The following is a 27,383-nucleotide window of genomic DNA, read 5'->3' on the forward strand; positions in this document are numbered from 1 at the left end:
GGGCGTGGTGTCCTGAGCTGTTCCGAGCTGAGCTGTGCCAAGCTGGACCAAGCTGAATTGTGCCTACTTACTTAGGTGGCAAAATGTCCTGAGCAGGGCTAAGCTGAGCTAAGCTGTGCTCACCTGAGATGAGCCATGTCTACTGGGCTCGCAAAATGCCCCAAGCTGCGCTGAGCTGAATCTACTTGGGTGGCATCATGTCCCTGTCTGAGCCGAGCCGAGCCGAGCCGAGCCGAGCCGAGCCGAGCCGAGCCGAGCCGAGCCATGCCAGTCTAAGCGACACTGAAGGCACCTACCTAGGCAGCACAACATCCTGAGCAGGACTGAGCCAAGCCAAACCGTGCCGAGCCGAGCCGTGCCTACCCAGGCAGCACGATGTCCCGAGCCTTGCCGCGCAGTACCGCGCCAAGCCGCGCCGAGCCGAGCCGTGCCGAGCCGCGGGTACCAAGGTGCTCCGCCTTCTCCCCTCCCCGGCTGCCGGTGCCGGTGCCCGCGGCTCCCGGTGCCCCGGCGGCTCCCGGTGCCCGGCGCTCCCGTCCCGCCCGTCTCCCATTGGCGGCGGCCGGTCCCGCCCCGCCCCGCTCCCCCGCCGGGCGGGTATAAACGGGCGCGGCGGGGCGGGCGAGCGGCAGCGGCGGGGCCGTGCCGGGCCCGGGATCGGGATGGAGCCGGGGCTGGAGCGCTGGGCGCACGGCGCGCTGTGGGCGGCGCTGGCCGGCAGCCTGGCGCTGCGGGCGGCGCGGCGGGCGCCGGGGCCGGGCCGGGGGCTGGGGCCGCCGCTGGGCCGGGGGCTGGTGCTGCCGCTGGCGTTGCTGGCCGCGCTGCAGAGCCTGTGCCGCGCCTGGCTGCCGCTGCCCCTGGGGCTGGCCCTGGCCGCCGCCGCCGCCGGGCTGCTGCTGTGGCGGGCGGCGCCCCGCGGGCTGCTGCCGGTGGCGGGCAGAGCCGTCCTTGTCACAGGTGAGTGCGGGGACACGGCCTCTACGCCCCGACGGCACCGCCTGGGCTCGGCGGGGAGCGGAGTGGGGCGTCCCGCAGGCACCAGGACGCTGCTGTCAGCGGGGTCCCGCTAGGGACCAACCACCGCTGCCAGCGCATCCTTCATCCTCTTCCACGTCCAAGCAGAACCGGCCAGGCTGTATCTGCCCCGCGAAGCAGGGAGTCGCAATGGCCCCTCGAGTGTTGACCACTAGTTGCAGCACGATGCCGAGAGCTGCTTCCTCTGGAAGCCCCGAGATTAGATGGGACAGAGCTGGAGTGCTGGCTTGGGACCCCGTCAGCTGGCCCAAGGGCTTCCCTCTCCTCCCCTCCCTTCCTCCCCTCTGGAGTTACTTGTTCTTGGAAAGGTTCTCGTAGTATCTCTAGAGCCTTCGACAGAGCTGGTTACCCAGCACTGAGCATCACTGCTTCATCCAGAGCTCCTTCCAGGGCGCTGCTGGCGACAAGGTCCTCCACTGTGCGGGTATCCTTGGGAAATGCTGCCCAGCTGCTGCCTGCCTCCTCTTTGGACTGCCTGGTCCAGAGCTCCTTAGAGAATGTGCTGTGCTCCCAAGTTTTGCACAGCTCTGGCTTGCAGGCTGAAGCTTTTTAGGATATCTTGGTATATATATGGTTTTTTCACTCCTTCCTCCTGGCAGTGGAACTGGAGGATGAGAGCCAGGCTCAGCAGTGCTTTGCTGTGAGGCAATGGTAGTGGAGAGGTGAGGAGGAAGTGCTGGAGCTGGGGTGGTTTTTGCTCCAGGTGTGCCTGGAAGGTGCTGCTGGCTCTGCATGGATGCAGTGAGGAGGGAAACTTGTGGGCATGACCTTGGCAATGCTCCCAAGGACAGGAGCTTGCATCCAGGTGGGGATGTCTGGGCTGGGCTTGGAGGTGCTGAAGCTGGAGAAGGCAGTTTGCTTGTTTCCTAGAAGATTAAGGCAAGACCCGGGTCCCCTTTTCAGCTTGAAGGGTTCTGTGGCACCAGTGGGAAGTGCAGGGAATCCTCTCTGGAGGAGGAAGATCAGAGGAGCAAGGCAGTGGAAGAATGAGTGATTCAACTGAGTGAAGGTCAAAGCTGCAGCAGGGTAGGGCTGCCTGGGGAGGACATCTGACAGCCATGCACTCACAGGTGCCCTGTGGCACACTGGCTCTGGCAGCCCTGGCTCTCTGGCATTGCCTGTATAATTAGTGAGTCAGTGACTGGAACAAGGTGTTCTTGCCCCAGTGCGTTGAGGTGGCACCTCTGCAGCTCGGATGTGTTTGCTCTTGGCTGTAAATACTTTGTGGTTTTACAGGTTCGAGGTGCAGCCCGCAGTGCGGGATCGGCGTTTCCGTACTGCTGCTCTAGCAAGTGCCTGCCAAGGGGCAGATGCGAGGGCTGTTCTGCTGGGGATGGCATCCCTCACTGGAGTATTTGCATAGTAATTAGCCTGATTCTTTTAGGGATTAATTCCAGGCAACTAGGTGTTGAGTAGCTGCTCATGTCTCCTGCGGGAGCAGCCTGGGAAGGATCAGCTCTGGGAGAAAGGCAGCCTGACCTTCCTCCTCTTGCCAGTGGGAAGCAAAGCCTGGCAGAGCAAGCATCATGGGCATAGATGACTGGCAATGCTGGGCCTCATTGAAGGTGTGTGAGGTCAGGGACAGAACTTCTGCTGTGCTCTGTGTTGTGCTGGACCTTGCAGATCAACTGAGAAATGGCACAAAGTCCACTCTCTATGGAGCAGTACAGGTCTCAGCCTGAAAATCTTTGGGCATCATTTCCTTGTATACGCATCTTGGCCGCTGTCTTAGTCCTGCAGCAGGTTCAGTGATGCAAGGTAAGGAGGCTGCAGTGCTGTTATCTCCCAGGTGATGAGTTTCAGCTCTTCCAGCTACCCACTCTCCCCAGGAACAACCTTAAGTTGAGCTCTGCATGTGATGGTCCGGCCCCCTGTGCTGGTCCAGACGTTGCTGGCTAAACAAGACTTACTTACGGGAGGGATTGAAGGAAAACTAACTGTGCAACTCAGTGGGAAAATAGCAGAGCTGCTGCAGAGCAAAGCTGCTGACCCTGTGGTAGCAGCAGGGACTGGGAAGTTGTGGCGTTTCCCATCTGTTGCAGGTTTGCATTTTGACTGTTGCACGTGGGACTGGGATTTGGCTGGAACAGGGATAGGCAGCTGCCTGCTGCTAGAGGGGAGCAAGGGATGCTGTGCTTTCCCATGATGCATTCCCTGGGCTAGCAGAGTAAGTGGTCACTGGTCCCTGCAGTGCTATGTTTGTCTGGGGCTGTGACCTTGGGGATTTTGTTCTGCATCCCAATTGTCCAGCTTCTCTGGGAGTATTGCTCCAGTGGATGCAGCCTGGTTGGGGGCAGAGGGTGAGGAAAGTGTTAATCCTGTCGTCCTAGGGGATGTAACAGCTGTTTTCAGGGAGGAGGAGAATGCCCTCCTGTGCAGCCAGGGGCTGGGAGAGGTCAGCCCCAGGAGAATGGTGGGGATGAGGAGGAGAGTGATCAGCTGCTTTGCCTGAGCTGGGAGGGAGAGAGCAGCCATCTCTATTCCTCCCTTGGTTTGCTGTCCTGAGCCTGCCCTTGCTTTGAAGATGAGCCCACACCTGGCACAGGCTTTGGCCAAACTTGGAAAACCACAGGGACCAACATACCTGCAGTGTGGGCAGGGTTGGTATGGGCAGCTGCCTGACCAGAGCCTGGGAAGCTGCAAGGCAGCCAACATTGGCATCCCTCAGCACAGTGTGTGACAGGGCACTCCAGGGTGCTGGTGCTGCTGGCTGGCACCTGTGGGCCAGTAGTGCCAGTGGCTCACTGAGAGCTGCTTGGTTTGAACATCAAACAGCTGGTTTGTGTGTGCATCCCCCTTCCCAAATGTGAAACAGCACTGCTGGCTGTTCTTAGGGCAACTGGACTCCTCAGAGCTGTGTGAGCAAAGAGTAGGGGTGTTATATCCCATACTTCCTCCCACTGGGAATTGATACAAAAAGCAGTCCAGTCTCTGGAGCCTGGGCAGGGGTGATGGTTTCTGAGAGCAGTCTTGGAGGGAGGTGATGAGCTGCCATTTCTTGGCCTCTCCAGATTCCAGCTGGCAGTGCTTTGTGCAAGGTTGGGCTTTGACTGGGTCCATTTGGACATGAACCTAGACCATTCTTTGGTTCCTGGGGGTTTTAGCAGATGTCTGTGGAATTCAGTGAGTCTTCTCAAACCATCCAACACAACTGGGTGCCTGGAGGTGGTGGAGGGATGGCCGGGAGTCTCCCAGAGCTCCACTGAGCAGGTGGAGAAGCTTCTTGTTGTTTTGTAACTCTGCCATGTGTGACTGTGTGGGGTGGTTCTTTGGACAGTAGCCAATTGCCCGATTTACTGCAGATCCTTGTAAAGCACCAAATGCAAACCAGCCCATAAAGTCTGCCTGCCTGCAGGGCTTTGCCAGAGCAGAGGGAGGACAGGACTTGTGTTACAAGGTATTGGTTCACATGCTTCAGCTTGGATGGGAAGTTGAAAATAGTGAATTGTTGTTCTGTCTATAATGGTGGTACCTGAATTAGCTCTACAATAACTCCAAACATCAGGATGGCTGCCTGAGAGAAGCAGTTTGGGTCTCGTATCCTTGCTCTTACTTGGTGCAGCCTATGAAGGAAGCTAGGAGCACCTGCAGATTGGTCTGTCTTCCAACAAATAATCTCTGTGAGCAAAATTGGTTGGTGAGTCAGGCTGCCCAGATCCAAACCTGCTCTGTCCTCCTCTCTTCTCCTTCCTGGCTGCAGGCAAAGTGTGGTTTTCCTGGTGGAGCATTCTTGTTACAATTGCATGCCCCATTAACAATCTGAAATGGGTCAGAGCTTCAGATCATGTTCAAGGTTAACAGAGGCTTTGCAACTTGCAGTGCTTCATTGTTTCCCATGGACTCTGCAGATGTTGAAGCATCTGCTGGCTGCAGCAGGACTAAGTGATTCAATCCAGATGTTGGGACTCTTGCTTTCTGCCACAAAGGTAAATCACTTTGTGTGGTAAAAAAGCAGCACTGCTCTCGTCTGGACTTTGATGTTATCTTAGATCTATTTCCCAGCTAAACAAGGTGACTGAGAAATGTTGGGGTCAAGGATTCAGGGCTGGCTCTGGGATGGGTACCTCTGCTCCACGGCATGGCTGGAGCACCTGCACAGCATGCACACAGCATGCTCACAGCCCGTGTTTGGTGCTGACCTGCCAGCAGCTTTGCTGTGAGAAATGCTTTGTGCAAAAGTGCTGCAGCTCTCCTTAGGTGACTTTCACTCTGCTTCTGGAGCCAGTGGTCCAGCTCAGAGGTACCTGGGATCTTTTCCTAAGCTGAAGTGCAGGGGCTTGGTAATCTTTCAGGTCCCTGCCAAACCAAACCATTCTGTGATTCTGTAAGTGAAGGCTGAAAATCAGCTTATTCCCTGAAATTGCTCTGATTTTTCCAGAATCTATTAAAAATTAACAGCAGAGGCAGCTGCTGCCTCCAAGCTGAGGGGTGGGACAGGACCAAAATCAAACACCCAAACTCCAGCCCTGATGTACAAGCAATTCCTGGTATACTTGAAGTAAAAAAATTGCAACATTTAACTCTAGTTATAGGGTTTGCTGCTGGCTTTTAGGAACAGAGCAGGAAAGCTGCTTTTTCTGCCTCTATCTGTAGGGCTGAAGCTCTCCCCCAGCTTTGTCAGCAGCCCTCCATGGATTTAAGATTCTTCTTTCCCACGTGAGTTTTTTTCAGAAATAGATACCTACCCCTGCTCACCGCAGGCATGTGGATAGATACGCTTGGCTTTTTCTCACTTATCTATAAAATAAGCACTTTTGAAGCCTACTAATGACACAGACCTGTTAAGGTGGGAGTTTTTAGCACCGTTAACCAAAAATGATGAGCACAGCTAATCAGGAGGAAAAACGCATTGAGGTTTCATTCTGTGGGAGACTGGAGTTGGTAGAGAAACCCAAGCTGGCTTGATTAGCCTCAGGGTTATGTGGGGACATGAGAGCAACAAAGCAAAGACTTCCCTGCTGAAATGAGATTGTCAGATGGGAACGGATGCTTTCGGAAGGAGAGAAGTGTAGGCAGTTGCTGCCCTCTAGTCCAATGAGCAGCACATTTTTAATGAGGTCTGGGATTGGGTTACCCACTGTTGAGTCTAGCTCCCCTCAAGCCAGGATCTGGTTACAGAAGAGCCAGTTGCTGCTTTTACTACTGGGAGCACAGCACAGGGATGGTGGACTTGCCCAGCCAGGGTTTTGTTTGAGGGGGGCTTTTCAAGGTGTTTCCACCAAATCTTTGTCTTCACCCCATAGTCTTTCAGTGCTGGTCTAAAACTCCAACTGGAAGTTTTGGGGTTTTTTTCCTGGGAGGAAAGGCTGCAGGGCTTTTATATTTTTTCACCTCCTGATGTCCCTCCTGTTATCTCAGATCTGAGGTACTGCTGTGGAGCCTCCGAGGCCAAACTGGATGGGTCTTGGAGCAATCTGGGCTAGTGGAAGGTGTCCCTGCCCACAGCAGGGAACTGGAATAGAACTGGATCACCCCATAAAGTCCCTTCCAACCTAACTGTTATATAATAAGGTGGAAAATGCTCGAATTTCCTGTGATAAGGTAAAATTAGCATGAGGGAAAAATTGCCCTCATGCTGTCAGTGCATTGCTACAGGTATAGTTTAGGGCCTCGTATTTTTAACCTCCCCAGCATGTGTCTGTTACCTCCTTCTCTGCTCCCCACAGTGGCTGTGATACATCCACCATCTCCCATTCTTCTGTCTCAGCTTGTGTGTGCTTGCATGTGCAACGTATCACTTCTGCTTCCTTCTCCCCTGGATAGCTGCCAGCCCCTGAGCTTTATCAGCTTCCCCCTGGGGAGCTGGCTTCCCTGTCACACATAGCGCTGTCCTGGGATTTGCTGGCTCTACGGCTGTAATCTTGAAAAGCAGTTTTTGGCTTTACAAGCTTTTCAGCAGCACTTCCTCTTGCTGGGTGGTTGACCCCATGGAGCCAGATGGCGAGTGACTCCCAGGCAGGCTGGGAACAGAGGGAAGGGATGGACTGAAAAGCTCAGGTACCTGCCCTGATGTTTTCTGTGGCAGCTTCGAAAGTCTGGCCTCTCAGAATCAAAGTACCTCTGAATGGTTTGGGTTGGGAAGAACTTTAAAGACCATCTTGTTCCCCTGCCATGGGCAGGGACATTTCCTACTAGACCAGGTTTCTCCAAGCCACATCCCACCTGGCCCTGAACACTTCCAGGGATGGGGCAGCTGCAGCTTCTTTGGGTTACCAGGGCCTCATTCCTCCATGAGTAACCCACTGTGACCAATGTTTGTTCCTTGCTAGGGTCCTGGTTACCAGGTGGGAATAAGCTCCAACGTGGGATATGCAGCCATCCCAGGATGAATTCTGTTCCCCTTTCAGCTGTTGTGCCTAAGCTGAAGGGCATGTGTGGGTGCTGCCTGGCATTGCCTGGGTCAGCACAACTTTGCCCAAGCACATCGGACTGGAGGGCCACCTTCATGTATTTTGGGGAAAATGCACCAAAGTAGTCTTATGATACTCAAACTCTTACTCTGAAGAGCTGATGAGAGCTGCAGGTGAAGAGTAAGGAGGGGATGACTTGAGCTGTATATGGAAAGGGCAGGTGGCTTGAGGTCATCATGAGACACAGCTCTGAGCACGGGGGCTTAAACAGCTCAGTGTATTTCAAAAGCTGTCTTGGCAGAAACTCAGTTGGTGTTTGCTCAAGTGTTTTGCTCTGTTTCTAAAAAAAAAAGTCTCCCGCTTCACATGGATTTGGAAGCTGCAAAAGAAAATAGTTGGTGCAGCTGTAGAGACCATCATGATGTGAGAATGGGCAGGGCTTGCACCACTTCTGCTTGCTTGGGCTTGTGGCATGTGGTGGGAGTTTACTCTTGTGACAGGAGAGTGATGAGATGGCACCTTACAAGCAAAAAAAATCTCATCAGCAAAATACCCCTGAACTGGTAGTGCTCCATTGAAACTGCCATAGCCTTGTTAGGGTGCTGAGATGCACCCTAATAAATAAATAAAACTGAGATGCTTAACATGGTGATTCCCTGGGCTAGCTCTGACCCTCTGCCTTGGTCAGAACTGTCCCAGCATAGCTTTGTCCCTGCTGGCATCACTTGTGACTTGTCCACAGTGCTGTCTGGATGGCACTTCAAAGCTCTCCCATGGCTGACCTGTCCCACCACATGATTAGAGGTTCTCCTGGTCATGTCATGCCTGTGGTGCTTTGCTGTCCTGGCTAGAAACACCTTCCCTGAGATGTCCCTGGGTGGTAATGGCTCATGGTGGTCTATGTAGAAGAGCTGCTCTTCCCTTCAGCTGCCTGTGGATGGATTAGCCCTGCCTTTAGCAGACCTTAGCCATGACCTGATGTCTCTCCTTGCCTGTTAGCACACAGGATAGATGGATATGGGGCTTGGCTGGTGGTTCTCCAGTCTGCTGGGCGTTCCTGGAGAGCCCTTTTGCAGACTAGAGGTGCCCACCAGCAGGTGCTCCAGCCATGGCTTTATTGCCACTACCTTATTCCCCAGGAGCATCTTCACTGTCACATTCCAGACAGAGCTGGTGGAGCTTTCTGGCTTCTCAGCCTGGTTCCTACCCAGCCCTTCCCTCTCCAAGAGCCCAGGTGGATATGCTACCAGTGCCAGCTTGCCAGTGGCACTGATTTTGAGTGATCTGGTTGAATTGTCTCTGGGCCATGGGTGTCCTTCCCAGTGACAGCTCTTCCTGATGGATGGCTTTCGAGGCTTGTTGGCTCCATGTTCCCAGTTCACCATGTTCCCTTTGAAGATCATTATTATTATTAACCCAGATATTGCCACAGCTCTTCACAACCTCCTCTTCTCAGAAGGACATCCATCCATCCCAGGTTAACTCTGATATACAGCCGTGCCAGGTGATGTCTGTGCTGCTGTCTTCTGCTTATCCGTGCCTGCTGGAAGATCAAATTGACTGTGAGAGCCTCACCACTCATTTTGGGGAGAGGATCTCCCCTCGGTGGAGACAGCAGCTGCCGGAAGATGCCATCCAGCCCCGGGCTGCGGTGAGCAGCTGCTTCTAGGAAATTCCTGTGCTCTCTTTCTGCGAAGTGTCACAGCAATGCTGAAGGTGGCACTTCCTCCCCCCGCCCATCAGCTTGTGAGCCCAGGGTCAGTGCTCACCGGCAGCAGCACCACTGCCATGCCAGGGCTGGGTTAATTCCCGGGTCCCAACATCTTTGAGCATCCCAGGCACTGGCCGTGCATTGCTGGTGGTGGCTGGGCTCATTCCTGTCCTGCTGTCCCAGGGCACTAACAGGATCCTGTGTTTATGAGCCCCGCCGGTGGCAAGCAGCAGATGCTGCTCGGCAGCTTTGGTGGGGGATAAGGCGTCTGGATGGCTTTTAGTGACAGTGATGGGGAGGGCTGTGGCGTCTGACATTTTTATTGCCCAGCTGCTTTAGTCCCCAATACGGATGCACCAGTAAAGCTCCTGAGAAATGGTCTTTAATCCAGAAGCTGTGGGTGCATTCGCAGTGGCCTGGGGGCTCCTCGTCATCTCTGCCTGGTTGTCTAGGCAGAAAATCAGATTTCCCCCTTTGTCTTTGTTAAGGGGAAGATAACTTCCCGGGTGGAGGTGATGACTGAGAGGCCCCAGGAACACTTGGCTAATCCATTGTAATTCATACCATCTGGCTATTGTCCCCGGCACAGGGAGGGGTAGGTCACCCATGTACCCCCTGCCATGGGCACTCCGAGCTTTGCTTTCTGTCATGGGTCTCCTTTTGGAGCTGAGGGTTTGTCTGACCCTGCTCTTACCCATAGGACCTGTTGGAGGGATGTGTGTATCCTGGGCTGTGTGAGGCATCAGCAATCTCCCTCCAGCTGCCAGTGCTGAGTGTGTCATGCAGAGGGGTGGTCCTAGGGGAGCAGGGGCAGTGTGTGCCCCCCTTGGCTCAGGTCCTGTTCAGGAAGGAGGCTGAGGCTTTGCAGGGATGCCCATCCAGATTGCTTGGGTGGGAGGCTTCTGTATTATCCACTCATAGGGATTTGGGGATGGGATTTGGGTCATCCCTAAAGGTATGTTCTGGCTTTAATTTAATTTAATTAGGCTTGTGGCTTCCTGAACCCCAGTGCTGAGGACCAGCAGCAGCATCACCAGAGCTGCTGCCACCTCAGCCCTGTCTGCCTGTGCCTGGGCATGAGGGCTGCTCTCATGGGGAGTGGGGACATGGCATGCCATGCAAGCCACTGACTGGGGTGGTGCTTCCTGTGGACAGTGATGACACTGGATAGGTTGGGAGCTGTGGGTGCCCCTTCCCAGACCCATTCCCCCAGCAGTCCCTTGGGTGTGGGCAGATGGTGGCTGATGCCTGGCTGGGGAGGCCAGGGTTGGCATGTGGCTATGGAGGCCCAGCTGCTGTGGGGACAGGTGCTCCTGCCTTCCCCTCCCTCTCCTGTGCCCTGCCAAAAATTTGTTCCCTCTTGCCCAGGGCTGACACCATCCCTTTATCACTCTTGCTCCAAAGTGTGCAGCATCCGGAGGGTGTTGGCCACAGGGCCTTGCCCTGCCCACGCAGGATTTTGCTGGGCATTTTATCCCACCTGGACCTGCACTGTGCAAGGACCTCCTCCTTGAGTTCCTCTGGAGGAGTGCCATCCCCTCTGAACGCACCATCCACAGCTGGTGCCACTTTGTCCTATGCATCTGCATCCATGAGGTGCCCACATCCCAGGATGGAGCTGAGATGAACAGCAGAGTTGGGATCAGTGCCTGCTCAGGCACCCAGCTGAGCCTCCCTCAATGCTGCCCAGCTGAATCCTGTACCATGCCCAGAGAAGCTGGATCCATGGTGGCAGTGAATCCTGTCAGAGCCAGAAGGCTGTGTTTAGTTTGGCATCCCAGGCAGAGCTTGAGGTTGAGCCTATGGAAATGAGTGGCTCAGCATGTTAATCCCTTCGGCCTTGGTGCCCCAGCTCCCCCCCGTTGATGGTGTCCTTGAGCCTAGTGACAGCTCCATCTTGGCAAGGGCCCTCAGACAGGGTGGTGGGACACACTCCCTAAAGCTCTTTGGGGAGGTGGGATTGATGTCCTGGGATTTGGAGGGCAGCAGGGGGTACCCAGGCAAGGGCCTGCAGAGCTAATAGGGGTGGAGGGGGTGATGCCCTTCTGAGTGCCCAACGCAGCCGGCAAGCTCCCAGTCAGTGGAAGATGGAGCATCCTCAAGGGGTGCCTCCAGCTGCCTGGGGCACAGCCCCTAGGGCTGCTGACTGACCACACTGCTAGAATGATTGTGGCAGAGCTGGTGGATCACAGGGGTGCTCAGCCCTTGGGCAACCCCTCTTCACCTTCCACACCAGGGTCTGCTGCTGTACCTACCATGCCCTGGGCAGTTTTGCAGCCACATGGGAATTCTTCAGCCAAGCTGTGCTTCTCACTGCTTAGGTTTTTGTTGGTCCTCACCTGGAGTGCATGGTTCAGGGATGAGGACGCACAACTTGTGGTTCAGGGATGAGGGTGTTCAGTTTATGGCTCAGGAATAAGGATTCACAGCTCATGGCCTGAGGATGAAGATGCTTGGCTTGTAGCTCAGAGCTTAAGATGCCCAGCTTGCAGTTCCATAGCTCCAGAATGAGGCTGCACAGCTCATGGATGAGGACTCTCAGCTCGTAGCTTGGGAAGGGAAGTCAGTCCTAGGTTGTGTTGGGGTGAGCACCGCAGACCTGTGCCACCAGCCCTCCATCATGTACTGTGCCAGCAGTGGGGGCAGGGCTGTGGTTCAGCAGCTCCTCTCTGCTCTGATCAGAAACCTGTAACACTAATTTTGAGCATGTCTGTGTGTGGTGGCCTTGGTGCTGGTGCAGGAAAGCAGGGTGAATACCTGAGACAGTAAAATGTCAGTGTGCCATGCCTGACTCACCTGAAAAAATGCGTCCACATCAAACCGGGACTGCAGCTTCAGCTGGCTCCAGGCAGCGAGGAAGCACGAGCGGCGCAGGCTGGCTGGGAGCTGCCCAGCTGGCACAGCTCAGCCCCGGCGGTGGCTCTGCTGTCACCGGTGAGGAGCAACTCTGGACAATGGATGCACGATGCCGTGGGGTCAGTCCTCTTTGCCCTCTCCGAGTCAGCAGGAGGGCACCCCTAATGATGATGCTGGAGGCCAAACGTTTTTGCTTGCTCAAGATAAGTAAATTTGGGGCTTGTCATGCCAAAATTCTAGTGGAGGCTTGCGTCTTGCTCTTTGGGGAGCCGCTGAAATGTCTGGAGCTTCTGGAAAGTCCTCAGGAATTGCTGCTGACCCGCTGCTCTGGAAAATGGCTGTCCAGCCCCTGGTGCAGGAGTTTGTCCTGGCTTGCTGAGCCTGTGGAGGGCTGCTGGATTTTGCAACCTGGAGTCAGGCTTTGCTCTGCTCCTGCTGCAGCAAAAGCCCCTGTCTGCTGGCCCAGGGTCCATGAGGATGTGATGGAGGGGCTTCAAGGTACCTGCTCTCCTCTGCTGCGCTCCCAATGCTGGGCTCCTGTGCTTGATCTGATCACGTCCCTCCCTCCAGCAGAACTGTGAAACCAGTTGGCAAGCTGTGAGCTGGGGCGGGGGGAACTGGCGCCGGCATCTCCTCGTGATGCAGCATCCTGGGAGGGCAGCGAGCCCAGCGCCAGCCTTGCTGGGGCTGCACAGACTGGACGGCTTCAGCACTCCCGGCGGGGCCGGGCCAGCGGCAGTGGCTCCTGCGCCAGCTCCAGCGTGGCCAGAAGCTCATGTGCTGGTGGCCATGGGGAGTGAGCATGGCCCTGGGCAAGCTGCCATGCTTTGGGGCCACGTGTTATGGGCCCAGGGGGTTCATTGTCCCTCCCTGCACTCTTGGCCATGCCTGAGCACAGCGGATGGGAAGCTGAGCAGCGGCGGAGACCTTAAATAACACCAGAGCATCCTCAACCTCCTGGCCCTGGGCCTCCCGCCAGCCTCCCAGGAGCTTTTTTTTTTTTGGTATGTGTGTGAATAAATTAGAACTTCCGAAACAAACCCTCTGACTGCCCTGCTCCTCTAAGGCAAAACAAACTCTGCCTGACTTGGACAGCATGTGGCCATGTTTGCTCCCTTCTTGCCAGATTTGCTTGTAAGAAGCTGGCAAACCTGGCTCTCAGTTTTTTGGGATGTTTCCCAGGGTTTTGAGAGTTGGTGATAGGAAGCTTCATGTTTGGCTGGGAAGGTTTTCTTGCTGGCTGCATGGGAGCAGTGCAGGTAACCCTCCTGTCAGCTGCGTCATGGTGAAGCTGTGGCCACAAGCACTTTTATTTTTAAACCTTATCTTTATTGCAGTTTTCTCCCACACTGCTCGGAAAGGTGAAATGCACCTTATCTGTCTGCTGGCAGCATGCACCGTTCCAGGGGAGGGGAGAGGCAGCACCTTCAGCATACTGTGGAGCAGGGTACTGGGGGTGATGCTGGGGCAATGCCAGGGATAATGCTGGGGTGATGCTGAGCCAACCTGGCCCATACCCATGATGGGTGTTGTGTGGGAAAGGAAGGTCCCTGCAGCCCCTTCCTGCCAGTTCAGCACCTCCGGGCCGTGTTATCACTCTGGCCTCTGCTGACAGAGCAGTTGAGTAAAACTGAGCTGGGGACTAGGACAGAGACACTGAACTGACTCTTAGCTGACACTCCAAGAGCTGTAAGTGCCCGATCCCAGCCTAGAGGTATGGAAGACTGAGGCAGCCAGTCCCTGCACCCAGCTCCACCCCTGCCTCCCCCCAGCAAAGAGTGGTGGAAGGGTGCTGAATCTCATGGGGTGATAGTCCCCAAGGCCACTGTGTCCATCCTAGGGTGGCCCCAGGTGCCACACAGGGTCTGTTTTCAGGGATGTCCGCAGGAGCACCCAAAGGTGCTGGGCAGGAGGGTGCAGGGCCATGGGGCTGCCCCTGCAATGCTCCCCTGTTAATGGTTAATGTGACTGGGCAGTGGTTGTGGCAGACTCCCTGAGCTATCAGTGCTGCCATCGGCCCCGGGAACAGCCTGTACCTTGCTGCCGTTGTTTGCTTGCATCCTGGCCACTCCACCATGGCCACTGGCCTTGTCATCACTCTGCAACAGCCAGCTCCTGCCCGGGCTGTCCCCCAGCAACCCGATGGTGGTTTTGCGGGTGACAGGGTCACCTGTGGTGCCCCTGTTTGAGCCGAGATGGAGGAGATTAGGCTGGGATTGGGCAGGAGCAGACCAGAATCCTTTTTTCTCCCTCACCCTTTTTAATCTCCTCATGCCCCAGCCAGGCAACCACTGCCTCTTGACCACTTTCTGGGAGGCAAAAAGCATTCGGCAAAAGTCTCCCACGGAGCCTTATGCTAGCTCTGAATGGTGCTTGATGAAGCTTTTAGAGGCTATTTTGAGGGTTGATGGCCCCGTATCGCTGCAGGGCTCTGGGCTGTTCCGGTGTGTTGCTGGTGCCTGCGGGTTTACCTGCACCTGAAATCAGGGAGGTGCTCGGGGCGATGGGGGTTGCAGATAAAGCGAGTGTTTTCTTCCTCCCGCAAGAGAGAGAAAACAGCAGCTCCGTGCCCTGCGAATGCCTCTGGGCAAGGTCCTGGTGAGCCAGGAGCTACAGCGGGGTGCGGAGCCGAGGTGGTCCTCGGGCAAGGGAAACTGAGGTTCCTGGTGTCGGAGAGGCAGAGCTAGGGGGTCTTTGGGGGCTGGGGACGGACAGTGGCTGTCACTGGCCACTGCAAGGCTTTTCCCATCTCTTTCAGGATGTGACTCGGGCTTTGGGCAGGCAACAGCCCGGCACTTGGACGCCATGGGCTTTCGGGTGTTTGCCAGCGTGCTGGATCTGCACAGTCCTGGTGCCCAGGAGCTGCGCCAGAGCTGCTCACCGAGGCTGACGCTGCTGCAGATGGACCTGACCAAGACGGAGGACATCCAGCGTGTCCTGCAGCACATCCAGACCCACACCAACAGCACAGGTAGGAGGAGCCTTTGGCAACCCCACAGGACCCCTTGGGACGTCAGCCAGTGCCAAACCTCCATGTGTCCTCACAGTGGGCTGTGTCTCTGCAGGCACCTGTGCCACCAGCCTTTGCCAAGCTCTCTTCTTGTCCTGGGGCACCCCACAATTCCCTTGCAGGACCCCCATCAGCCTGGGGAGCAGCTGGGAATCCCAGGGTGGGGCTTTCCCACTCAGGTCACCTCTTCAGGCACCCCATTCCCACAGGACTCTGGGGCCTAGTGAACAACGCCGGGTTCAATGACACCATCGCTGACGCTGAGCTCTCGCCGCTGGGCAAGTTCCGCAGCTGCATGGAGGTGAACTTCTTTGGCTCCCTGGAGCTCACCAAGGGGCTGCTGCCCCTGCTCCGCTCTGCCAGCGGCCGCATTGTCACCGTGAGCAGCCCTGCAGGTGAGCAGCCTCCCTCTAGTGTGGCGCCCCTGGCACCCTCAGCAGCCCAGGCACGGCCTGAGCACCCCCACGGTGTGGTGCAGTTCCCACCTCCCAGGCACTCCAACTTTCTCAGCCAACTGGCACCAGGAACTGTAGGATGAGCTGGCAGCGCTGCTGAATCCCACAGCAGCCACCAAGACATGGGGAGACATAGGGGCTGGTGACAGTCAGCCTGGTCACAGGCAGCATGGGCCTCCATTGGGGATGACAGCCCTGGCCGGGGTGGGAAAACCAACTTCCTGTCCCCTGCCCTTTATTTTGCCCATTAAAACCCATTAATCCTCCATTGTGGATGACAATCCCAAGCTTTAGCTGGACAAAATCAATTTCCTCTTCCCTTACCACTTTTTCTTCCCACCCCCCCCCTTAAAACATTAATTTGAAGCTAATTTCAGTTGTTTTCTCAGCAAAACAAACCCTAAGCCATTTCCTTGAGCAGGGGCCAGGAACACAGCCCTACACAAGCCCTTCTCTTCCCACCCACTCCCCTCTGTCCCTGCTGGAGCACTGGCTCACTCACTCTTTCACTTGTGCCAGGTGACATGCCCTTCCCCTGCCTGGCAGCCTATGGGGCCTCAAAGGCAGCCCTCAGCCTGCTCATGGACACCTTCCGCAGTGAGCTTCAGCCCTGGGGCATCAAAGTCAGCCTCATCCTGCCTGGCTACTACAAAACAGGTAAGAGGGTCAGTACCTGCTCCCTGTCTGTGCCTGTGGGCAAAGGACAGGTAGCCCAGGGAGGCAGAAGGTGAAGCAATGGGATGAGCAGTTGGTGGTGCAAGCATGTAGCCTCTGAGCATCTCCAGCCATATGGTAACAGTGGCTATCCTGTGGCTGTTGGGCTCTGGTGGACTGGAAACAGCATCTGGATCAAGTCCTGGCAGCAGATCCTATACCATTAGGGCGGGTCAAAACAGCTCAGTCACATTCATGGTAGTAGCATCCCCACTGCAGGCAGGGTCCAAAAGACTGCGGGTCCAGTCTCAGACTACCCAGAGTCACCATGGTGCTACAACTGTGCTTCCCTCATGGCAATCTTTGCCAGGGTCTCAGCTGGACGCTCCTGTGAGGCTGGAAGGTGACTCAGGCTGCTGGCACCCATGGCAGGGGGGTTGGAGTGGGGGCCCACACAGCTCACAGTGGCTGTTTCCTTGCAGGGACAACGTGTGACCCTGCCTTCTGGAACGTGCAGAAGCAGCAGCTGTTGGCCAGTCTACCCTCAGAGCTGCTGCAGGCCTATGGCGAGGACTATGTGGAGGAGATCAACCAGCAGTTCGTCCAGTTCATGAAGGTGGCGGTGGAGGACCTCAGCGCAGTGGTGAACAGCATCACGGACGGGCTTCTGGCTGCCAACCCAGCCGTGCGCTACTACCCAGGGCAGGGCCTTGGGATCATGTATTTCATACACCGCTACCTGCCCTATTTTGTCCGAGACTTGTTCTTGAAAGGATTCTTTATCAACCCCAAGCTGCCCCGAGCGCTGCGGCGAGAGCACCACAACGACGTGAAGAAGGCCTGACCTTGGCCTGCACGTGGCCCCCTCCCAGGCTCTCCAGGCACACCAGCCCCTGAGCGCGTGCAAAGCCAAAGGCACGGCCCTCCTGCACTGTGGGGGAACAATCAGCGCTAGACGTTAAAAACCAAATTTCTTTCCAAAATCAGGTAGATCTATTTTCTATTGTGCAAGAATCAACATTTTCTAGAGACCTTGGTTTTGTATTTTTTCTAACCGTGCACCCTCCAAGAGGCCCATCCCTGCCTGACTCAGCAGCTCTGCACCACAGGCTGGGATGTGCCTCCTCAACTACCCACCACCTTCCTTAGTGCTCACAGAGCTGTTTGTCTCCATCCCCTCTTGGCTGGGTCAGGGCTGGGACCCTGCAGCCACTGCCTCCCTGCCGCTCATTACACACTCCACACGCTCCCGACGAGTGCAGGGGCCGAGACCAGGCTGCCAGTGCTGCAGAGCTCTTTATGAGATGACCTATGTGATTGTCACTTTTTAAATAAATCCATTCTTGACATTCCAGCAGGTTCTGGCTGTCTCCTTCTGCAGTGCAGTGCTGCAATGCTGTTCAGGGATGCTCAGCCTATGGTCAGAGCTGAGCAGGGTCATGGCTGGCACCACACCAAGCACTATGGCAGGAACTTCACATGCAGCAGAAGGTGACACAGGTACTCCCAGAAAAGGCGTCAGCCTGCCAGAAAGGATTTGTGCGCACTCCCTGCTCCTCCCCAGCTCTATGCCAAACGCTTTCTTTTGCTTTGCTCTGACTCTGTAGCCCTGCTGGGGCAAGGATGGAAGTGGTGACAGTGCCCCACACACCTGGGGCAAGCCATGCAGCTCCCTAACCTTATGGATCATTCCCATAAGGCTGCACCCCTTGGCTCAGCAGCCAGCTACACCCACAGACCAGGCACTGTTGTCATGGCTTGGGCTCACACCCTGAGCCTCATGGGGTGGTACCATCACACCTGTGGTACAAACAAGTGTTCCAACTCACACCACAGCAGGTTCCACTACAAGTACCAGATGCCCTGTGACTGATGGAGGCTCCACCTGGGGCTGTGGGAGCAGGTGCCCAAGTAAGCAGGAGAGCACACAGTGCAGTAGGCAGATATTTATTGGTGTAGAGAGGAGGGGATCACAGGAAAACAAACTGCAGAGGTGACCACAGCACAAGCTGGGACAGAGCCACTTTCCATTGATCCTTTGTCCCAGCAGCATCCAGTGTATTTCCCTCCGGCAAGGCTTGTCTGCTGCCATTGCACATCTCCCAGAACTCAAGTGCAAATAGGAGCTAGCCAGGACAGAGCAGTAGGCCTGCCACACCATGCCCAGGATTTGGCTCCCACCCAGATGGGCAAGGCCTGGGACATCCCTGCCCCCACCAGGGTGACTAAGGCTTCTCTGTCCCCTGGCCAGCTGTGCCATACAACTCCGTGGCAGTGCCAACCCACCCTCTGCAGGGGAGAAGTCTGGATGTCTACCCTGCAGGGGTGCAGGGGTCCACCACCATCTGCAGAGCCCAGAGAAGCCCCAGCTCTTGCATGGTTGTGACAGTAAATTGCAAGCTGTGGGTCTCCACAGCTCTGAGGAAGGAGCTCAGCCAGCTTATGGAGCCCAGTCCAGGGTAGCAGGGAGACTGATGAGAGCTGCTTCTGCAGACACAGGGAGGCTGCACAAGTGCAAACACTGCCAGAGTGGGAGGAATGTGCTCCACAAGCACTCTGGCTCTGCCCTCACATTCCCACAGGCTCCATTCCAGTCCTGGCCAGGGTTGCTTGGTCTCTCCCAGGTCAGGGTTCACTACAAGGGGATGCAGGGATTGCACAGCAGCATGAGCTACACTACAAACCACATTCTAACTACATCTCACAGGAACAACACTGAGTAGGAGACGTGCAGAGCACTGACAGAGGGCCCCCCAGCCAGAGCAGACCTGACCTGTTCCTCTGCAGCAGTGGGACCCCCTCAGAGGCAGCCCTCCACAGCTCAAGCTTGCTCTATGAGTGTAAGCACACACAGTGATTAGTACAGGAACACTGGGACTACTGCATACACAACAGGAGGCCCTCCTGCTGCACAGGGCTAAGCCTGGACCACTGGTCCCTCTGGCCATCTCACAGTACACACAACTCAAACTTCAGCTTGTGAATAATTTAACTAGCAACTGTACAGTTTCCTCATTTGATCCAGTTCCACAGATGGTACATCCCTGGAGTATGGGCAAGGGACAACTCAGGGAGTTAGGGGTCCCTCTAGACTCCAGGGGTGGGCGGGTTGGACAGGAGCAGAACAGAGTTAAAAGATGGGAATGTAGTTGTCGATCTTGGTCCTGTGTCGCTGGGCGATGCACTCTGCAATCCACACAATGTTGCGGCACTCCTGCTCCTTCAGCTTCACGAAGGCGTAGAAGACTCCAAAGTGGAATTGGTTGAGGAAGGCCAGCTTGTTCAGCTTTACCTGGGGAAAGCCCAGAGGAGGACATGTCATTTGTTCACCTCAGGTAAAAGGAGTTGGTCAAGGCAAGCGTGGAGCTGCTTGGAAGGGCTCCTGACTTCCCAGCAGGCTGGAAGGCTCAGCACAGGTTATCCTGTTCTGCATCTCTCTAGGTGTTCAGGACAGCTCTAACCTACAGCACATGCCTCAGGATACGCTCTGGCATTTGAACGGGGAAATACAACTCAGGTACCATGAAAGTCCTTATTTTCCATGTAACTACACTCTGGTTTTGCTACTGATGGATCAAACATCCATTAGCAGCCCCAAACATGCCTCCCCACATGCTCTAAACTGTCTGGGTGAGAAAACATGCCAAGCACTATGCCAGGCCCCCATTCTCATGCAGGAGCAGAGGGAAAGCATGCTTCTCCTTCCCCCAAGCCCTGTTCAGCCACAGCACTGCTGACAGGGCAGCAGACCAGCTTCCTGACAACTGGAGCTTTGCAAATGACACAAATCAAGAAGCATCTCAGGGCTCACTCACCTCGTGCTCAAAGAACCGGTCTTCAAGGGTTTTGTCTCCAGGGTTGCTGCCAGCCCCTTCAAATAGCAGCTTGTACTCCTGCAGGAAGGCATTACATGAGCATATATCCTGTACCCAAGCTCAGCAGCACTTTAGGTCCCCCTGTGTCACAGATACTCCAGCCACTCTGTCAAGTCAGAGGACAGAGAAACCTGCCCCTTTTCCAAAATGAGCAATTCTCAAAGGCGTATCATTGCTTTGAGCCACAGGAAAAGGGGCATCAGGTACAGACCCCTCCATGTACAGACTGGAGTGTCTGGCCCACACACATGGGCTTCTTACTAAGGGGACACTGAGCTCTCTGACTACAAACAGGTCCCCAGCCACACACAAAGTGGCTTGAACACAGACAAATCCAAACATGTCCTCCCACATCAGCATCTCACATTCAACTGAACCAGAGCTCAGGGAGTGGGGCAACATCACTCCTCACTGAAGACACATTTCCATTCCAAAATCAGACAAGGACAGCCTGTCCCTACTGCCACATCAGCACCTCAAGGGTTTGGTGGTAAGGGCAGATCCCACACCCTTGGACAGGGAACGTTGTCTCCCAATCACCACTGAAATGACAGCCATGACTAACAAGCCAACGACATCTCAGGCAAGCCAAGTCTTGGCCAAGCAGAGCACAGGACTAACAGCATCAGAGAAGACTGGCACCTCCCTCTCCAGGCTGCCGAGCCACAAGTTCCTCCAGATCTCCAAGAAGCTCTGATCCAGAGCAGGTTTTTGTACCAATCCCCATGGCCCTCACCCCAAAGCACTCACAGGGTAGTAGTCAGCAACGTTTTTGACTTGCTCGTAGTCATCTGCCCTGGCGAGCTGAGCCAGGCCCTCAGGGTAGAGCTTGCCACAGTGTGGGAACAGCTTGGCTCGGTCCTCCTTGGACAGCTCAGTACCAAATGAGTTGATGGTGATAATGAAGGCCCTCCGGTCAGCTTCAAACTGCAGAAAAAGAGTGGCTCATGCTGGGACGCAGTATCTTTACCAGAGGCTGGGAGATATCAGTGCTGCTCTGCACACAGCCACATCAGAGGAGGAGGGTGGGGAGGAGGGAGCGTAAGGAGGCTGCTGGGATGTGTACAGGTCTCCAGTGCTCAGCCAGGGCAGGCTACTCAGGGAGCACTCAGGTGAGGAAATCCCCATCCCTGGCACAAGCCAAATCCTGCCCAAGTCAAGGAGTCTCTCACCTACTGCTCCTGAGTCCTGCATGTTTCACAGCAAGCCTTGGCATGGAGACAGGCTATGACCCTTACAGCTCTGGTAGCTCTCCTACTTGTTATCCAAGGGAGAGGATGAAGATGTTGCCAAAGAGGCAACAAATGTATCAGTACTTGGGGAACCAAAGTCCTAGGCAGGTAGTGTTGCCCTGGTCCCCCAATGAGCAGGACAAGGGGGCATGGGGATGCTCAACACTAACTGGAGAATGCCTAACAACTGGCACACAAGCTGGGCCTGAGTAGGGAGTGATGACTCACTGTAATATGATCCAGCTATGGAGTTCCCAGACCTACCTCCAGGATTGGGCACATGGCATCTGCTGTGGTACCTCCCAGCGTCTTGCAGAACTTGTAGAAGGACTCCAGATAAGCCTGGGAGAGAGAGAGCAGATGAGCATTCTTCCACACAGCGTCATCTACTCCCCCACAGGGCCCTTCAGCAGAGGACAGACGGCAAGCAGGGAGGCTCCCAGACGCTCTGTAACACAGCACAGGCACTCTGGCCCCATGTGAACTTGCCCACACAAGGACAGTGCTTTCCTCAGAAGCCAGAGACATGAAGGCTTGTGGTTGGGTTTGTTCAAGTGACTGCATGAGCTTACTGTGGGCAAGATCCCCAGGCAGCAAGGTTAAAGCCTATTTTTCTTCTTTGAGTCGCCTAACTCATTTACTGAAGTCTCACGTGGTTTCCTGACCCTGCTCTGGCCTCCACAAACATGCCAAGCCACACAACCATAGCTGCAGGACCTACACTCAGAAAGCAGCGCTGCGTAAGCAGAGTCAAGAGATGAGACAGGACATCTGTGAAAGAAACCAGCCATTCTCTCTAATTCTCTTTTCACACTGTGGCCACTTGTCTCTATTCCAACTGGAGCACTGCAGAAAACATACGGCCAGGCACAGCTACGCTGCCTCCAGGAAACGTAATCCTTTGTGGAGATGTTCCGTAATCCATCTGGAAGATGACAGTGTCTCCCAGGGGGAGCCTAAGAAGGCTGTGGATGGCTAAAAGTATCATTCAGTAAAAATGTTCTCAGAAGAAGTGATCAAGTAATAAAACACCTTCCGGGCAGAGAGCTGCAACCAGAATCACTTCAAAGGGACGGAATAAAAGGATGCTGAGACACCACAAATCTCTGCTTTATCACAACAACTCCAGGACTGAAGATGGACCAAGAATGTACAGGCTGGACACCCTCAGCCCCTGCACAAGGAAAGCACCTGGATTACTGTGTTCTGTAAGTATTTGTTACCACAGAGTGCAAGAGAATAGCACCGGGTGAGCAACACTCATCAAAGAAAGCCTCTCCAGCACTTGTCATTGCTTAGGTGGAGGAGAGCACAGAGCATCAGTCTGCAGAGTTACCACAGGAATAAGGTCATGGATAATGGATGCCATTTGAAGCTGACAGGAAAGGGAACATGGAGAAGAGATTCAGTCACTATCTCTGCCCTTATCAGAGCTCATGCACAAACCTAAGGCTTTAGAAGCAAATAGAGGTGAACTCAAATATCCAGCAGTGAATCGGGATCCAGTACCACAGACAATGTGGAAACAGTCTACTAACAGTTGCATTGGGTGCCCTTCCAGTGACAGCAGCTGACAGAAACACTCCAGTGTCCTGAAGCCCTTACCCCAGGAACGGGGGTGTCTTTGCCTTTAGTGATCCTCAGTGAGCCTTCACTTTCCCTTTCCCACCTCCCTCTGCCTCCTGCTTGCATCTGCCCTCAAAGCCAGACTGAAGACAGGCCTGTGGCCTGTCCATCAACATTGACTTTTCCAACGTGAGCTGCAGATACTACCTTCCTCTGCCAGCTGAGAAATCCTAGCTCAGTTTTTTCTGTAGTTTTCCATACAGAAGTCATCATACCAAGCCTCTAAATGTGTCTGCATTAGCCCCATCTCCTGTTTTGCTGTTCACACTCTGAGATGAGTGAAATGGGATCGTATCCAGGTCAAACACACTTTACAGATGGATGCAGAGTGATACTCATAGTTATTTCCTACTGTTAGGAACATGTTACCTTGTAGAGAGACAAAGGCTTAGGTCAACTACTACCCCAGATTCCATTTAGAAGTAGGAAGCAACAAGGAGACCCTCACTGTACAAGCAGACTTAGGGTTCCCCCCTGGCCTCTCCCATACACCACTCCACATTTATCCACACTGATTTGCTGGCTTTGTTTTATTGTCCAGTCATAAAGCTCCTTCAACTGGCTCCTACAAGAAAGTCACAAGCAAAGGCCAACAGTCAGCTGGCTTCACTTCAACAAGAGATGGAACAAAGGGAGTAAGCCCTGAAGATAAGAAAGCCAGCACTAAAGATAACAATGTCAGCACACCTCCATGGCAAGACTTGGCTGCTGACTGCACTCTACACTAAGCACTGACCATTTTTAACCTCTTTCCCCATTTTAATAATATTTCCATTTGAGAACCTTCACTACTAACAAGAAGCCTTTGTAATAGCCTTCCTCCTACAAATCCAGCTCAAAGCTTCTGTCAACATGCTCACAGATTCCTTAAAAAAACCTTCAGTATGTCTGGGAGATAGCACTTCCCTTTCCCATGCCAACTCCACACGGATGCAGGCATCTGTCCCAGACCTGTTGTGTTTTTCAGAGCAGCTCTCTGCAGATTTCAGACCTGATTTTATTTCCCTCATTTGCATTGTATTATACATTTTCCAGTCCCTAGGGAGAGAGGTAGCTTCAAGTAGAGTGTGTAAGCAGCAATCACCTTTTCCACTCCTTCATCCCTGTGATTTGTTACGGACAGAGCCCCTGTATTCCCTAGGGACTGCTCTTTAGCAAGAACCAGTGCCAGCATACACTGAGGCATTACAGGCACCTACATTTCCATTTGTGGGTAGAAGAGCAGACTACACAGCAGTATTGAGCCTTAAAAAGGATATGGGAAAGGATATAGCATCTGGGATCCAAGGGGATACAACCCACCTCCCTCCCAACCAGTTCTCCCTGTGCCCACTCTGGTGCCTGCCTTCCCCCTCCTGCTTCTTGTAAAGACCGAGGCCTGTGCCCTGCAAGGCTGTTGTGTTTATGCACACACGTGTCCCTCCCTGTCACACCAAAGATCAGTACATGCCAGAGGCCACAGGCAGCTGGGCATGACTGCTGACACACCGCTCCTTTTCCCTCCCTTTGCCTTCTTCCCTTCACGCCTGACCTGCTCTCTGCCTCTCCAAACAGGCTACAGCTTCCTTGGGAAGAAGAGGTCACACCGACTGCAGGCTGGCTGTGACCAGCCAAAACAAGATTGACAGATAAAATCTACATCCCACCCCTGATCCAGAGAGTTGAGATGGAGCGATAGCCACAGCCTGCACATAAACACACGCTTTAACACTGCCAGCTAAAACCAGACAGGGCCTGCAGAGGAGATGACAGCTCAGGACAAGGAGATCCTTAGCCCCTCCACATCCCTCTGCCAACACTCTCTCCAGCTTGCACCTTGTACACACTGCTCTACCAAGAACATCTAACCCCAACCACAGCAGTCTTGAGCTGACAGTTGGAAGGTCTTTGGGAAGGGCTCATGACAGGGAACAAAGTCAATGGGAGGGAGTCCTTCAAACAAGTTTAAGATTAGTCACTGTGAATTCAGTTAACTACGCCTCTGAACCTGTGTGGTGACAGAGCAGATTTCTCCTGCCTGCCTGGGGCATGAGTAAATTCAAAAACACAACCTCTGCAAAATCTGTTGCACAGACTCTTAACAGCTCCAAGAAAGTCCTCCTCTCTGCCTAGCTCTGGTGCCCTGACTCAGCAGAGCAGGGTGATCGGATGTCAGGCCCCTCCAGGAGTGCTGTCTTTACTTTCCAATGGATAGAACTTGGTTTTGGCCGTGTTTAATCACCATCGCAGGAATAAATAGGGAAGTTTACATCTCCTTCCTTTCTCAGAGACTCAAGCACCAGGACAAGAGGCAACAGGCAGAAATTGATGCACAGGAAGTTCCACCTAAATATGAGGAAGAACTTTTTTACTGTGTGAGTGACCATCCACCGGAATTGTTTGCCCGGAGAGGGTGTGGAGCCTCCCTCACTGGAGATACTCCAGAACCATCTGGACACAATCCTGTGCTTGAGCAGGGAGGTTGAATCAGATGAGCCACTGTGGACCTTTCCAACCTAACCCATTCTGTGATTCTGTGACTCATTTACCTTATAAAGGGTGTTTCGAATTATTTCGATATTCATTTCATCCAGGTCCTGTTCAGATATGCAGTCTTGGAAGAAAGCAGCTGAAACAGAGCCAGAGACAGAGTTAGCATTGCCCTAACCAGACCCATGCTCAGCACTTTCCAGACTCCTCAACAATACCAGGCAGAAGCACACCCTGCGTTGAGCTTGTCCCTCCTAGGCCTGGCCCTTATCTTCAGCAGCCAAATTGTCATGACTCAAAACCTCAGACTCCACCATGGCTCCTTAGGCCATAATAATTTTTGGGTTTCTCATATGAAAATCTTTCTTCACCCCTTAGTCCTATGGTTTTGTTAAAAGCCTATTCCCACCAGAAATTCTCAGCTCTAGCCCCCAGTATTAGTGATAGAGAAGCCTGTATTTAAAAATAAGCAATCCCCAAACTGTTCCCAGATGCAGGCACTTGGAGGTGACAAGGTAGCTTTGAACTGCCTACTACAGCATAGCAAGCATGCTTAAGCACCTGTGAGACAGCAGCTAGTGAGATACAATGAGCTGATGCTTCTCCCTCCTTCTACAATATCTTAGGGATCAAGAAGGCATGGTGATGCCACAGCTCATATAGCCCATGACACTGGTCATGACTGGAGCCAGGAATTGTTTCTCCCGGTCAAGTCTACCAGTCTCATTTTGCACTTCTTCCAAGGGTTTTTATATCTCTAGCTGAAAGTTAGTAACAGGAGACAGAATAAATTAGTAGGACTCGGTAGGATGCTCAGCCCTACATACTTTGCCAGAGTACCTCTGGGAAGGAGTTGGAGAAGTTATTGCCACTTAAAGAACACAGATTTCAGACCAAACAAGTGCTGCAAGCTGCAGATACAGATGAGTCTTGTACATCTACAGTGTAGTGTAATGCTGCTGCTGTGTTCTTGCCAGCAAACAAGTGGTACAATAAAACCCACTGACAGGACTTCCTGACTCCAACTCTCACTCAGTAACCAACTTCGCTGAATTTGCTACAAAGAGAAATCTGATCTGTCTCAACTTACACGGTGCAGCTGTGCATAACAGACACCACAGTCATGCTGAGAACTGACCAGTGCTCTGCTCTGGGCAACAAACCAGCTGCAATGCAGGCTCACACCTCTGGCCTGCACCACTTTTTATAGCATGAGCTGCCTGGAAGGACAGCAGCCACAGTGTGGGTCTGGAGGGTCCTGAACAGAGGTTAACCTCCCCAGAAGTTTCTTTGCAGCACCAGAGCACAATGCCACGTGGCCAAGGGAAAGCTGCTCCTGATGGTTAACAAAAATGCAAACAGAGTGTGCCAGGACTGGTTTTTACTGCAGGATGCGCTGGCCAGCCTGGATAGCTAAGCAGTGGCTACTTCAGAGCAGCTGAGGAATGAGTACACTGCTATTTCAATTCTTGGCCCTCCGATATCCCAAATTAGGCTTACAGCAAGTCTCACTTTGCCCTGTTAACCTATGAAAGCCATTTGGGGTTAGGCATTCCCACCAAGCCACGTAGCTCCTCAAGTCCTTTTAGAAGATAGAGCTGCTGTTCCTTTGCGTGTGGTCACTGGAAAGAGTGCAAGTTAAACAACTGAAGCCTGCATGCCTGCTTGTTTAGGCAACACAGCTACTCCCCATGTTCCCTGCTGAAGAAATGCCACACTGCTTGGTACACAGCCCCAAGGGCATGGCCAGGGCAAAGGTCTGGAGCAGCCAGCCCAGGCAGGGCTGAAGCAGGCAAAAACAACTCATGTACAAGTACATGAACGCAAGAGGCAAGACCCTCAATTGCCAGCCATGCTGTCCAGAAGCACCTCAACACTGACACGGGGCATTTTCAATCCATATTCTGCTGGAATCTTTAAGGTTTCTGAGAGATAACATCTCTGAAATATTCTGTTCTACCTCCTTGCCAAAATGGGAAGGTTCCCACTTACTTGTGAGGAGGATTTTCTTCCCACACATCATCCTTACAGTGGGCTCAAGTCATGCAGAGCCTCAGTTCTCCTGCTGTGTTGTTGCCCTGCCTTTGCAACCCAGATCTCTTGAGGCACA

At 53.9% G+C, this 27,383-nt stretch overlaps 2 protein-coding genes across 3 annotated transcripts in view; one reads left to right on the forward strand and one right to left on the reverse strand.

The window, feature by feature from the left end:
- The first annotated feature begins 375 nt into the window (after nt 1-375).
- HSD11B2 (hydroxysteroid 11-beta dehydrogenase 2) lies at nt 376-17,425 on the forward strand. Its single transcript, XM_066327710.1, is given in 6 exon segments — nt 376-513; nt 516-957; nt 14,711-14,923; nt 15,172-15,357; nt 15,937-16,074; nt 16,554-17,425. Coding segments are annotated over 6 exon segments (1,479 nt in total). The 3' UTR covers nt 16,916-17,425.
- A 577-nt stretch (nt 17,426-18,002) lies between these two features.
- Nucleotides 18,003-27,383, reverse strand: part of ATP6V0D1 (ATPase H+ transporting V0 subunit d1) — a 34,463-nt gene continuing 25,082 nt past the window's right edge. Inside the window, exons 4-8 of one of the 2 annotated variants that reach the window (XM_066327711.1) lie at nt 25,333-25,412; nt 21,443-21,520; nt 20,697-20,873; nt 19,887-19,964; nt 18,003-19,363 (exon numbers count right to left, since the gene is read on the reverse strand). In XM_066327711.1, coding sequence (XP_066183808.1) covers nt 19,202-19,363; nt 19,887-19,964; nt 20,697-20,873; nt 21,443-21,520; nt 25,333-25,412 — 575 coding nt within the window. In that variant the 3' untranslated portion in view covers nt 18,003-19,201. The remainder of the gene's footprint in view (nt 19,364-19,886; nt 19,965-20,696; nt 20,874-21,442; nt 21,521-25,332; nt 25,413-27,383) is intronic. The other variant, XM_066327712.1, reaches the window with a different exon arrangement.

Source organism: Sylvia atricapilla, chromosome 12, assembly GCF_009819655.1.
Source record: "Sylvia atricapilla isolate bSylAtr1 chromosome 12, bSylAtr1.pri, whole genome shotgun sequence".
Taxonomy (NCBI): Eukaryota; Metazoa; Chordata; class Aves; order Passeriformes; family Sylviidae; genus Sylvia; species Sylvia atricapilla.